The 13,987-nt window shown below is 35.2% G+C and overlaps 2 protein-coding genes across 2 annotated transcripts; one reads left to right on the forward strand and one right to left on the reverse strand.

Annotated features, from left to right (window-relative positions):
* Positions 1-1,012: 1,012 nt before the first annotated feature.
* Positions 1,013-4,264, reverse strand: LOC128011849 (non-histone chromosomal protein HMG-14A-like). Its single transcript, XM_052594610.1, has 6 exons — positions 4,080-4,264; positions 3,190-3,216; positions 2,825-2,854; positions 2,443-2,490; positions 2,225-2,326; positions 1,013-1,894 (listed from the first exon to the last, which is right to left on the reverse strand). The coding sequence occupies exons 1-6, from the start codon at positions 4,092-4,094 to the stop codon at positions 1,835-1,837; spliced, it is 282 nt and encodes a 93-aa protein (XP_052450570.1). The 5' UTR covers positions 4,095-4,264; the 3' UTR covers positions 1,013-1,834.
* Positions 4,265-4,905: 641 nt separating this feature from the next.
* Positions 4,906-13,568, forward strand: LOC128011881 (TLR adapter interacting with SLC15A4 on the lysosome). Its single transcript, XM_052594658.1, has 3 exons — positions 4,906-5,138; positions 6,600-6,767; positions 7,993-13,568. Exons 1-3 carry the CDS (start codon positions 5,027-5,029, stop codon positions 8,625-8,627), a joined length of 915 nt encoding a protein of 304 aa, XP_052450618.1. The 5' UTR covers positions 4,906-5,026; the 3' UTR covers positions 8,628-13,568.
* Positions 13,569-13,987: the final 419 nt, after the last annotated feature.

Below are 13,987 nucleotides of genomic sequence, written 5' to 3' on the forward strand. Positions count from 1 at the left end.
AGATTTTTAATAACAAAAAGTTGGATTATGTACAGAAATGATTTATCCTGTTGTTGAATATCATGTTTTCAATATTTTATTGTATGATTAATTTAATAATGTAATGTGCATTAAACCTTTGATTTATTACAATAAAGTTATTCATATGTAAATAAACAGTTTCTTTCTCCTGATATGATGTTTTCTGCATGACTATGAACAGCAGGGCTCAGAATATTTAAGGCCTGTTGCCTCTCAGATGATTCAAACTTAGATCATGGATGCTTCCATTCATTCATCAACCACAGACGCAACAAGGGTCAGAATGCGTTCATGTGCAGTTTTAATGATAGAGACTTTCTCACTTCTAACACTTCAAAAAAGCTTTTTCTGAAGCCACAAAGTGTTTACCTGATGATTGTTGTTTTCTCTGAATCCTTCTGTGCTTTCTATCCAGTTTATCTAAGAGCCTTTTTTAAACTGAATATGATAAACTAAATATGGATTTACAATGGCAATCATAAGTGCAAATAAATAAGAAAGAAAGATACATCAATAAAATTGCAGAGGGGAAAACATAGAAATTAACAAAGGGCCCGTCCTTTAATTTATGTTCCAATTACTGAAAGCCACTTATCATCCAAGCAAATTTGCAGGCCTATTTAGTCTTAATAAATTTCATTGATAGAAAATAGTTACAAAATCAATCATTTAAAATCTGAGAAGTAAGGTTTCATCTTCATTCGATTACACTACGAGTATAAATGATTCCAAAGGACATCTTAGCTCAGGAAAACGCCCAATAGCAGAAGAATTTGGTATTTTGTTTTTTCATAGTATATACAATAACTTCAAGAGCACAAAGCAAATTTTAATTATGAATATCAGTTGAGCCATTACCAAAATCCACTATGAGTTACATTATTGCACCAACCGCTTAAAACAGAATGATTAGGAATAATATATGCACAGAAACAAGTATACCCTGTAAATAATATATAGGACTACTCAGTGTAAAAGACCACAGCAGACATTTTGAGGAAAACTCCAATGATGGATTTTTATTGAGTGAGACAGAGAGCATTATAGGGGACACCAAGTACTTTTTCACAGATGAATTTTTCAGTGTTAAAAAAATTCCAAAAATCGCTTTAAATTCTTTTTCTTTGAATCTTGTATTTTCAAAAAAGTCCTCTATAACAACAGAAGGGTTTTTCTGGGCTCCTAACAAAGCCCAGTTATCCGTTTCAACAAACTGCAAAGGTGGTATGATTCTTAAAAAGCCAGGAGTCGCCATCTAATGCTGAACCTGGAATGTACACAGTTTGTCTTTAATCGTTTTCTCTCTTTTCTTCTATATTTGTTGAACTCATTTCTCTTTCTTAAAGACAATCAATTACGTTTAAAAGAAAAATAAAACAACCCCCATACATAAACATCACAGACTCCGGAGCAACATCACGAGCACTAACGGACATACAAACTGAGAGCCTCCTCCCACCTCCCACTCCGAAACCAAGCTACAGACCATCCGCTTAAAAAAAAAAAAAAAAAGATGAAATAAAAATATAAAATCAACTTAATTAATTAAAGATGCCGCCTTTTTCACACATCTCGTGTTGTAGACACCTGATACAGCTGCGGCCGAACACAAGACTCGTTTTAGTCAGCTTTGTTTTTGTGCTAAAAACCTGAACCAGTATTTACAAATTCGCTGATAAAAATATTCCTCTGGTGGTGATGGGCAGAGAGGAGGTTGCTGAGAGAACTGGGAGAGAGAGAGGAAGATAAAAGAAAGGAAAGGGGGGGAAGGGAAAGGATGGACGGATGGACAGATGGATGTACAGGTGTGGTGCTACTCTGTCTTCGGGTTCTCCTTCTCTGGCTCCGCCGCCTCGTCGGGAGTTTTTTCAACCTGTTTTAAAAAAAGAAGAAGAAGAGGAATCAAGCAGGACTGCCTCAGCACGGATTAGAATATTTCTTTAAACACAGAGGAGGTAAAGTTAAAAAAATTCTCCTTAGTTTAAGCTATCAATGTCTTTTTAATTAACTAATTTAACTATGTTACTCTTGCAATGTTATTCAAAAATATTAAAAAGCAGAAAGAAATGTGTTTATTGCTCATGTTAGGAAAGGAAACTCAATACAATATAATTTATTGTGTCCAACGTGGGACCAATAAAGTGTGCTTATGTATGATAGACACTGATTTGAGGTAGACTGTTGTGTATATATACATACATACCTCATTAGTCTTAGTCTCCCCATTTTCTGATTGGTTTTCCTCCTTGGATTCCTCAGCCTTTGCTTTCTTTTCTTCCTTTTTATCATTCACTTCCTTCTCTTTCTGTCAAAGCAAAAGAATGAAGATAGAGCTATACATACAAGATTACAAACTAACCCATGGAGACAAGTGGCACATGAGCATCAGTGCAAAAATGTGTTTTTAAAAAGTGTAAATACCTTGGGAGTTTTTTTCGGTTTGGGTTCAGGTTTTGGAGGTGTTGGTTTCTGAAGGGAAATGAAAACATGATTCATTCACAAACTTACTTTTTGATATATACAAGTATATATGAACTATAAACTTGTTCAAGTAAATAGTTCTCATAATACATAGAATATCCTGAATTCTACACATCACCTTAAATGACTGGCAAAATTATGCTGGAGTAGTACTACTATAAGTAGTAGGTTGAAAGTGTTGGTTGTAGGAATTAAATTGTCAATTATTACAAAAACTGCTAAGAACAATTTCCAAGACTATATTTAAAGTTCCTCAAGTCTTTTGTTTTTTAAATTATATAATGTTAACATTAAAAATATCTTTAAAAAGAAAAGAACTTACCGCCGATAATCTAGCAGACCTTCTCTGAGGCTACAAGAGGAAGAAATAAAAATGTTTTTATTATTTAAGAACATGTCGGAGAGAACAGTTATGTATTGTAAATTGTTCCTTCTCTTCATTTCATTTCTGGTTTGTGTACCTAGCAGCACACTTAGTAAACTTGGCACTGTCTACTACAAAAACTGTTGGCTCTTATGACTAAATACTTGAGGCGTTTCTTGTTTTTAAATTCTATTTTGGATAAAATCTCCTGCTGAATAAATAAATGTAAATGTATATATACAGTAATGCATATGTACTGCTCTTGATTACTTGAATATGCAACCCAAAATTGCTTTAGATATTTTATAATTTTCCTTTCTCACCTCCTCCTTGACTTCCCCATCAGTTCCCTGCAAATCAGCAAAACAAATATCACAAGTTAGAAAATGATCTATACATTTCATTAATATAAAAGGCGGGAAAAACAAAAAGGCTACTTGCAGAAACATTAGGATGTGCTGTTCTGCACGTTTTTATTATGTGAGCAACATTCTGGGTTGCCAAAAACATGTTTTTTTTCGTTTATTAAAACTTAAAGGGACTTTAGCAGAGTAACTGTGAATAAGCTTATTTGTCTGCGGACATCAGCGCAAAATGGTGCGGCGATTTGTTTTTATTTATTATTTTCACCAAGGCATTTCACTACACGGGCTCCACACATTTGAATAAGGAGGAGGGGCGCGATGATCCAACCTCAGCGCTGCCACCTGGCGGCAAACAGGCGTCATGACACCTCTCTTCCACGGCGAACAAAGAAAATGCATTAAAATTGTTTAAAAACGAGACCGTCTTTTCGCAAAATTGCCACAATTCAGAAAATAAGAGTTATCTAGCTATTTTTTAATGACCATTTAACGGCGACTGATCCACGATTGCGCTTATAATCGTCGGTTTTCGCGTCGCGCTGTGCTGGAGATGGAGAGACAGAGAGGGCAGCATGGCTGCGGTTCCACGGGCATGAGATCAAGCTGAGCTTCAGCACAGCGCTGCTCCACTAAAACCCATCTGCTTAACGTACCACCATAGACAAAAACACCGCGATCCGGCAGGAAAAAATCGCAAAATTAACAACGATTTTTTTACATACCCACTGATCCTAAAGAAGTCGCCTGGATTTTTATTAAAAAACATTGTCTCGAGGGCTTCCTAATTTCACGACTGATTAGTAAGGGCAAAAGTGTAGCCGTACGCCGCGCTCGGTTTTTCTACATACCTTTCTCTTGGGCATGTTGAGTTTGGGATATTTTTCTTCTTTTATGCAAAACTAACAGGTTATCTTTTGTGATTCGGAGTTCACAGTTCAGGAGACTGTCGTCCGCTATGCACTAATTCTGTAGTAAACACAGGGCTACATTAGAGCCAGTGGTTGAATGGGAGGGCGGGGGCGGGGCCATTCTGTGACTGATATTCCGCTTGTCCAATCAGCGGGCGTCTGGGTCTGCCACAGAAGAAGCAGATTCTTACCTCCGCTGTGTTTTTACGCGCGAAATCCTGAGGTGCAAATCCAACGGTGTACCTTCCTGTAAAATTTCCCTTCTAACATGTTAAAAAGCTGTTTACTGATGTGAGCGCGTTCTGCACCAAATAAAGCACTGCCATATAGCACTGATGTGATGAAGAACAGCTCGGTAATAGCCCAGTAATAAAGTCAGACCCTCCTTCAAAACTATGTCTGAATGTGCTGTATGGCCACAGCATATCTGCCTCAGTGAAGTTCAGTAATTGCTGACTGTATTTATGAAGAAGATGAACAGATGTATCTGCTTACTCTAGTTATGTGCTCTTTCTAAAAAAACATGCTTATGTGCAAATAAAATGAAACATCATTTGCTGTAAGTGTAGAATCATGTGGCAATCAGTAATAGAGAAGAGAAGCCACAAAGCTTTTCTTGCTTCTGCTTTATTCAAGCCGCATGTGTTTGTGTTTGTGTGTGTGTGTGTGTGTGTGTATGTGTGTGTGTGATAGAGAGAAAGAGAGAGAGAGAGAGAGAGAGAGAGAGAGAGAGAAATATAACAGCTTACTTCCTCTGTTGCTACCCAGACCAGAGATGCCAGATCAGAGAAAACATCTCAGCCATCGACAGATAGATAGATAGATAGATAGATAGATAGATAGATAGATAGATAGATAGATAGATAGATAGATAGATAGATAGATAGATGAAAGAATTATCCAAAGTCAATATACATTTGACATTTCTGGGTATCACTCTTGAAATTTCAGTTTCTGCAGCCATAGGCCTACAAAAAGAATCCAATTCTAGAACGTTTGGTAAGTTTCTTTCTTATATATAAATAGATAGCTGTGACTATAGAAATATCTGCTGGTGTTTTGTTAACTAGAATTTGAAGTTTATTTGGGGTATTTGATTGATCTGATTACAGCAGTAAAATTGCAGTAATGTTTTACATTATGAAAATCTTAAAGATAAATTTGACCCAAACATGTAAATTCTGTCATAATTTACTCACCCTCAAGTTTATCCAAACCTGTATGCATTTTTTTCTTCTGTTGGGCACAAAAGAAGATATTCTGAAGAATGTTGGTAACCAAGCAGTTGATGGTAGCCATTGACTTCTATAGTATTTTTCTTCTACTACTATGGAAGTCAGTGACTACCATCAACTGAAGAAAGAAATGCATACAGAAGAAAGAAATGCATACAGGTTTGGAACAACTTGAGGGTGAGTAAATGATGACAGGGTTTACATTTTGGTTTAACCATCCCTTTAAGTTTTGCCATTTAATTTATAGATTCTGCCAATCCTACAAATATAAATAATTTATAAAGGGATTTTATTTGGTTTGATTTGATTTATTAGAAAGAAAAGTATTGAAACAGAATGATAATATAATGAAGTTAAAAACTTGTTTCCATTGTGGTACTTGATGTTAAGGACAGATTTCAATCCTGGTAATTGCATTAAAAATACAAAGATTGCATTAGGATTCCACATTTACAAAATTTACAATTAAAATTAAACACATACACAACATACTGTTTAGGCTATACAGTGTTGTCAATAGAACAGCCTAACTAAGAGCCAACTTTTAACTTTTAAACTAAAACTTCCCATGTTTGAAATCCTTTAAATATCCAGAGGTAACTTATACAAAACTTATGTTAGTATTCAAAAGAAGACCATTTTTAATTAAATGTATTTTGTTCTGCTTTAGTTCTGCTTAAATTGGGAAATATCATCATGTGTAAAGTGACTAAACCCTAAAACTAACCTTATCAGTTTATTTTGTGATTTTTTAAAACTTATCCAACCAACCATGAGACAAATCAGACATCCAAGAGATGCATGCATAATCAAAATATCATAGCACTAAACATGATGCAAGTCATTTTATATTCTGTTTATCAGGGTAAGTAACATATCTGGCAAGAAATTTTGTACTAACATTAACCTTACACAGCCATATTTACACCACTTAAATCATTATCAAGAACATATTCGAGATAATTAACGGTAGTTCTGTTTGATATTAAACAATTCCTACCTTAATAGCTCAAAAAAGCTTTTTGGAGATCCAAAAGTACCATACCAAATGTACCAGGAAATGCAGTCAGTATGTGCAGTGTGTGTGTGTGTGTGAAGTCTTGGTAACTGTCATTCAGTTCTGGTCAATTCCTCATTTCAGTTTGATTTCATTTTTTGTTTTTGTACTGAGAAAGTATTAAAATGTTCATTAATTTAAAACTTGAGCTATGCTTGTCTGTGTAAGGGGCTACCATGCTTGGAGAAGCTTTCCTTCATGTTCTGAACTGCAAAGAAGACACCACAGATCATAATGGACACGCTCGCACACATTCGCCCACCCTCATGACCCTTCCTGACCCCTGCACTACAAACGCCACTTCCAGATCACCTCTGACACCACAAACTGTGAGAGGTGAGAGACCACAGTAATCTGGATTATTTGAATGAGGTTCTGTCAAAAATAACAATCTCACGATCTGAATGATGGCATTGGGAGTTGTTTGTTTTTATGCTGGGTAAAGCAAACTAGCTATTTTATTTAAACAATGGAGGAATATTAATTATAGACTATGAATGTGGCCCAGGTCCTGGGACCAGTCAGTATATGTAAAAATACATTTTAGGAAGGAAGTGTGAAGCTGCTGAGAATTTTAGCCCACAGACTGAAAAGCCACATATATGTAGGTGTTAAACTGAGTAGTATATGGAACAGTTATAATATGCATGGTTGTACAAAGTTAAATGGATAGTTCACTGAAAATAAAAAATTATATCATAATTTTAAGAATGTTTTAAAGCGATTTTAAGAATATGTTAGCTATATACCCATACAGCGTAAATTATTATGGTCCAAAATAACTTTCATTATATGGACAAAAAACACGTTCAAAACATATAACAACATGTATACAGGTTTTTAAATTAGATGAAGGTGAGTTAATTATGACAAATGTTTATTTTGGGGTGAACTATGCATTTAAAATATTGCAGTGCATATTACAAATGATTTATCCATGCACATCATTTTTTTTTAAGATTCATGTGCCCCTGTAATGTTTAATAAAAAAAATATTAACTTCCCCTCCCAACAACAATAACTTTAAACAACCAGTGACAATTGGAAAGACAACAATGAATTTCAAATTGACAAAATCATACCCTCTTTTTTATCATTTGAGAAGCCTCTTTATTCAGGTACACTTTGTAATAGAAGTAAAGACAATCACATTTTATTGTCATGTTGACTTTAAGTGATAATATTGTGTAACAGTGTATAACAAAATAATGTACTATTCTTCACAAAGTCTATTTTAGCATTGTTGAAAATAGTTCAATTTAGCTTACAGCTATGACAATACAAAAGAGGCTTCAAGTTAACTGTATCAGAAATCCAAACTAAATAAAAACATTCTGTCAAACTTTCCCAAGTACTTCCTCATTTAGGTGAGTGTTAACTGCTCAAAATAGGCATTTGTATGGAGACATTGAAACAGTCATTCAGTGAATTAAGTGAGCTGCAAAGTGGGACTTTGCTTTGGACTCTGGGCTTTCCCTCAAATTTCCTCACTGTTTTGTGTCTATTTTGTTAAAATGAGGCTGATTATAGTAGTGCCTAACACATTTTCTCTTCCTGTCAGTTGGTAGGCGTGAAGGCCTGGAAAAGCCAGGGCATTGCCGAGTCTCTGTACCCAGCAATGCTATGCCCATTCTCAGCTGTAGTGGGGAGGATCACATGGGCATGTCTCTGCATTGCTCCTTGTGCTGTCCCAGCTTCTGCAAGGACTATCCGGACCTCCGGCTTGCAGGTGATCGGCTGGGGCTCTGCAGTCCTCATAACCCAGACATGCTTAACCCACCGTATGACGGGCCACTGCTGCAATCTCAGGACTTGAGCTCTCTGGAACCAGGTCAACAGGCAGAGGCTGCGACCCAGCAGGATGAGGAGTATCTTGTCATAGAGAGCATTCAGGGGCTTGGCTGGGAGAGAAGGCTCACTAACTCCATGTTGAATGGCTATCTGGAAGTCCAAATGCTGGAGGTGTTTTGTCAGCACATGCAAAACATGGCATGCTACGGATCATCATTGCTGGGCACTGACGTCATGCCGGCACTGGTGCCCACCAGCCTGACTGTAGCCAAAGAACAGACAGCCAGTCATGAAGAAGAGCTGGATTCTTCATCCAAAAATGTTGTGCAATATTTAAGCACTTGTTCAGCTCCAGCAACCTCGCATTTCAGCTCACCTGTGCTGCGTATCTCAGAAGCTGAGTAACCAATCTCATGAACACACACAACATTTGTTTTCTGTTGGGCAGGAGACAGGAGTCTTTTGACCAACACACAAATATTTAAAGTGAACTGTTCTTAGAATGTTTTGTATGAAATACTGAAAGCATTTTGTATGAATTTGTTTAAAAAAAAACATTTGTAAAAAAAAAGAGAGATAATTTCAGTAAATAATTCCAATGAAGTATATAAAAGGCAAGGCAAGGCAAAAGTATAGCTATATGATTTACATACATATATGTGTTAGCATGAGACATATCACCTTTATTTTTATTTTATACTTGATAACTGTCCATCAATAAGGTCAATCAGGGTCAATAGGATTTTTATTGTTTTTAAATTTAGTCTCTTATGCTCACCATGAAGGCTGCATTTATGTGATCAAACATAAAATAAAACTGTAATATTGTTAAATATAACTACAATTTAAAATAACTGTTTTTCATTTTATAATAAATTGTAGACAATATAAAATTATATATATACACATAATTTTATTTCAGTGATGTCATTTCGGTAGTCTTCAGCATCACATTATCATTCAAAAATCATTCTAATATGCAGATTTCCTGCTTAAGAAATATTTATTATCTATTTTGAAAAGAGTTGCGATGCTTTTTGTGGATTTTTCAGGTTATCTGATGAATAGAAAGTTCAAAAGAACAGAATTTATTCGAAATAGAAATCTTTTGTAACATCTTCAATCACTTTAGCCTACTGTCAGTTTTTATAATTCTTGCTTTAATTTATTTTATTTTATTTCTTTCTTTCAAAAAACAAAACAGTAAACCAGAGGAATTATGTTAGTATAACCAAAAATTCATACAGCCACCAATAAAAACTGGCACATCTCACAGATCAAATAATTAGTTTTTACTGAATTCACATAAGTGTTAAAAAAATTAAACGATGGACAATTCTGCCACAAATAATGCTCCAGATTTTGTTGACAGAGCTTAATTAATAATTGTCTAAATTCATCCTTCCCAAACCTCAAATAATATCAAATTGTGCTGACAAACCAATTGCAAACAACTCAGAAACCCACAAACATATCTAAATATCTTACTCACCCATCAATAGTAGCTTAAGGTACTCTGGAAGAAGAGGAACCAAAGTCACGCTGTCATGTTTATACTGTGTAAAGACCTTTATAAATGTTACCACTTCCTCCTAAACAGCCAATCAAATGTCTATATCCATCAATCCTGCTGCTGACTGCTACTTTCTTTTTACTAAAGTAGTGTTTGAAATGAAATTTAAACTATATTAGCTTATGTCCTCAGTTCTATATAAATGATACCATAATTCAGATATGTGCATCTTTTTCTTTTTCATTAGACGTTTGTGGTAATGTTTCAATAATGTGTAACTTTTAATTGTTTTGAATAATACACCAAACAGCTGAACAAACGCTGATATTATGCTCGCGCCCTCTACTGGGAGCTTCCGGAACGGCGACCAATGTCACGACGAAACATTGTGCCTTCAAAAAGTTGATTTATTGTCTATTTGTTGATTTATTATAGTTGGTGTTGTCAGTTATAAACATCAAAATTAAAACAAATAAACATTTGAAATATATCAGTAAGTGTTCAATTCAATTCAAGTTTATTTGTATAGCACTTTTTACAATACAAGTCATTACAAAGCAACTTTACAGAAAATTAAGTTTCTACAATATTTAGTGGTAGCTTATAAGTGGTGACTGTCAGTTTGTGCACGTTTGACGGGATTTTTCTGAAAAAAATAATACAAGACATAGTCAGCAAGATGATGAACATTATTAACAGCAATTATTATGATGCAGTCACACTTGTAGCAATATTTGTTAGTTATGTTTGTTGATTCAGGATTAGCATCATCTGGGGTCCTCTGAGGGGTCAGCATCATCTCTTCTCAGGTGTTCTGGACCCAGACTGGAGCATGTGTAAATCCTAGTTACCAAAACATAGAAACAAATAGAGACATCATTAGCTGCTGTTCCAACAAAGTAAAATTAATTAGTTTAACCTAAGCTAAAGAATAAGAATGCGCATTTGATCAGATGCAACTGCAGTCACAATTTAAGAGATACATTATTCGAATGCTTGGCGAAAGATATGTGTTTTTAATCTAGATTTAAACAGAGAGAGTGTGTCTGAACCCTGAACATTATCAGGAAGGCTATTCCAGACTTTGGGAGCCAAATGTGAAAAAGCTCTACCTCCTTTAGTAGACTTTGCTATCCTAGGAACTACCAAAAGTCCAGCGTTTTGTGACCTTAGGGTGCGTGATGGGTTGTAGCGTGGTAGAAGGCTAGTTAGGTACGCAGGAGCTAAACCATTTAAGTAAGTAATAATAATTTGTAACAGATTCGGAACTTAATAGGTAGACAGTGCAGAGACTGTAAAATTGGGGTAATATGATCATATTTTCTTGACATGGTAAGGACTCTAGCTCCTGCATTTTGGACTATCTGTAGCTTGTTTACTGAAGAAGCAGGACAACCACCTAGAAGTGCATTACAATAGTCCAGTCTACAGGTCATGAATGCATGAACTAGCTTTTCTGCATCAGAAACAGATAACATGTTTCGTAGCTTGGCTATGTTTCTAAGATGGAAGAATGCAGTTTTTGTAACATGGGAAATATGATTTTCAAAAGACAAGTTGCTGTCTAAAATAACACCCAGATTTTTGACTGTAGAGAAAGTAACAGTACATCCGTCTACTTGAAAAATGTAATCTACAAGATTCTGTGTAGTGTTTTTTGGTCAAATAATTAATATCTCTGTCTTATCCGAATTTAATAAGAGAAAAGTATTTTTCATCGAATCTTTTACATTTTTAACACACTCTGTAAGCTTAGATAATTTAGAAGTTTCATCTGTGTGTAATGTGTGTAATGAATGAATATAATATATATACTTTTCACTTTTTGAATGGAATTAGAAATAAAATAAATCAACTTTTTGATGATATTCTAATTATATGACCAGCGCCTGTAGTCCATGACAGGGGTGTCAAAATAAATTTATGGAAGTCCACAGGACTGCAGAGTTTAGCTCCAATCCCAATTAAACACACCCGATACAGCTAATCATGCACTCCAAGAACTGCGGCCCTCCAAGAACCCCTGGTCCATGACATTGTCCTTCAACGCTGTGTGAGAACTAAATTTGTATATTACATAGATGTTGCAGCTAAAATAAGTGCATTGCCTCCAATATACTATATTAAGCTTTCCATTTTAATGTAGTAATGGATAGTAGAAATAAAACCTTTACTGCCATGAACGTGCAGACATAGCCTACTGATTTGACGTCACTCTGGCATCACATTTAGGGAGATACCAACATCATTTAATGAAAAATAATGTCTGTTTGTTTGCGTGCAGAGTACATGTGTTTGAGTGCATGCTGATATCCTGGCACAAACTCACAGCATCACTAACAGGATTAACTGTTAACTGTGATCTTTAAATGTGTGTGTGTGTGTGCGTGAGTGAGTTAATCTGTTCTGTGCCAACATGGCTACTTCACACTCTGTGGGCATCTAAACGGGCTCGTTAGCCTGGCACCATGTGGCAAACCATAATACCAGATGGAGCGCTTTCTCTCTTTCTCTCTCTCCACTAGTCCTGGAAACTGCCCAGGCTAGAATAACATGTAATCTAGTTCCTTTACATATTTTGATGTGCTGTGGCATGAAATGGGAATGTAAATGCATGGGTTAATGATGTGATGGCCATTTCTGTTGAGTTTCAAAATAAATAAATAAATGAAATGAATGTAAAATAAAAGCAATTTATAGACAAATAACTCTATCTATCTATCTATCTATCTATCTATCTATCTATCTATCTATCTATCTATCTATCTATCTATCTATCTATCTATCTATTTATCTATCATAACCATAAAAATATTTTCTTAAAACAATCCTTAATTTAATTCATATTTGTATAGTGCTTTCCACAATCTAGTTTCAAAGCAGTTTTTAAAAGTTTAACCCTTTCAGCGCCACTCCCTTTTTTGAATATAGACGTGAAAGTGCACTATTAAAACTTAAATTTATATAATTCATGGATGCTTTGGAATACAGTCCTAAGGTTGGACTCTTTTTTAAAAAAAAAAAACAATCTGCAGATTATTGCAGTCAGAATAATCAAAAAATATTAAAGTATCAAAAAGGTAAAAAAGTTAAAATGTACTGTAAAGAAATGCACTGTACCATTTTTATATTATTTATATTAAAACATATTTTTCTAAATATTTTTGAATGCAAAATTACTATAAAATGAAAACCTTATGTCTTAATAAATTATGTTCCAAATTTGAAGTTGATATTTAAAAAATTAAGCTTCCTGAGAGATTTTATGTAGGGCGTTATACCACAAACAGCCACCAGGTGCCATCAAAACTCCACTGAGTTTTTAAAATGCATTTTTCTGTCACAAATATCTAAATAATTCTGTCAATATTACTTCTATCACAAAATATGGAATCTTGAGACTCAAAACTATCTGACCATATGTATTTTGTCAAGATTATAAAAAGTTTTGATTCTAAAAGACCATAACACATTTTGTAACATGATACCTGACTCCACCCACTAAGGTGAAGGAGACTGCCAAAAGACATTAAAGTACCATTTCTACTGTATCGCAATGTCCGATTTCAAAATGGTTTTCACAGGACGAATTTGAAGGGTTTTAAGTATGTGACCGAGAAAAAAATAATAATAATAATAGAGAGCCAACTGGTGGGCCGATAGCACTTAAGAGGTTAATTTATTTAATGCATGTTAAAGTCACGTGCAGTCAAGTACATTCAGTGCAAGAAATATATACTACTTTTCATTTGTTTGCATCCCTTGATTAGTCATTTAATTAATATTTTAGAGAAAAGTATATAAAACCATTATGAACACAAAGATTGTACCATTTTAGATCGTATACGGGACCATTTCCTTTATTATTATTATAATTATTATTATTATTATTATAAGAGTTGCTCATTCTATAATCTCGGACGTCCTTATTTGTTACCGCCACATAACCAGAGCCCTAGAACCCCCAATCTGATTTCTCTTTCTGCACCTTTCCGATCAGCAGCACAAACTTGTGTTCTCTGTCTATTTGTTCGGGTGACCCGGTTTCCCTGATCAGTCGGTTGCGGTTACCTCACTCTGCTGCGCAGCTATTGGTTCACCAGGCGCACACTCCGACTTTTGCTATTCGAGTCATATTGGGCTTGGGTGACGTAAGCGAACGGGCGCGTAGAAATTTTCCAGACGCGGACAGGGGAGAGATCTCGTGTAGACCCGAAACGGTCCAAACCAGAGAGAGAGCGAGAGAGAGAAA

Source organism: Carassius gibelio, chromosome A5 (genome assembly GCF_023724105.1).
Source record: "Carassius gibelio isolate Cgi1373 ecotype wild population from Czech Republic chromosome A5, carGib1.2-hapl.c, whole genome shotgun sequence".
Lineage (NCBI taxonomy): Eukaryota > Metazoa > Chordata > Actinopteri > Cypriniformes > Cyprinidae > Carassius > Carassius gibelio.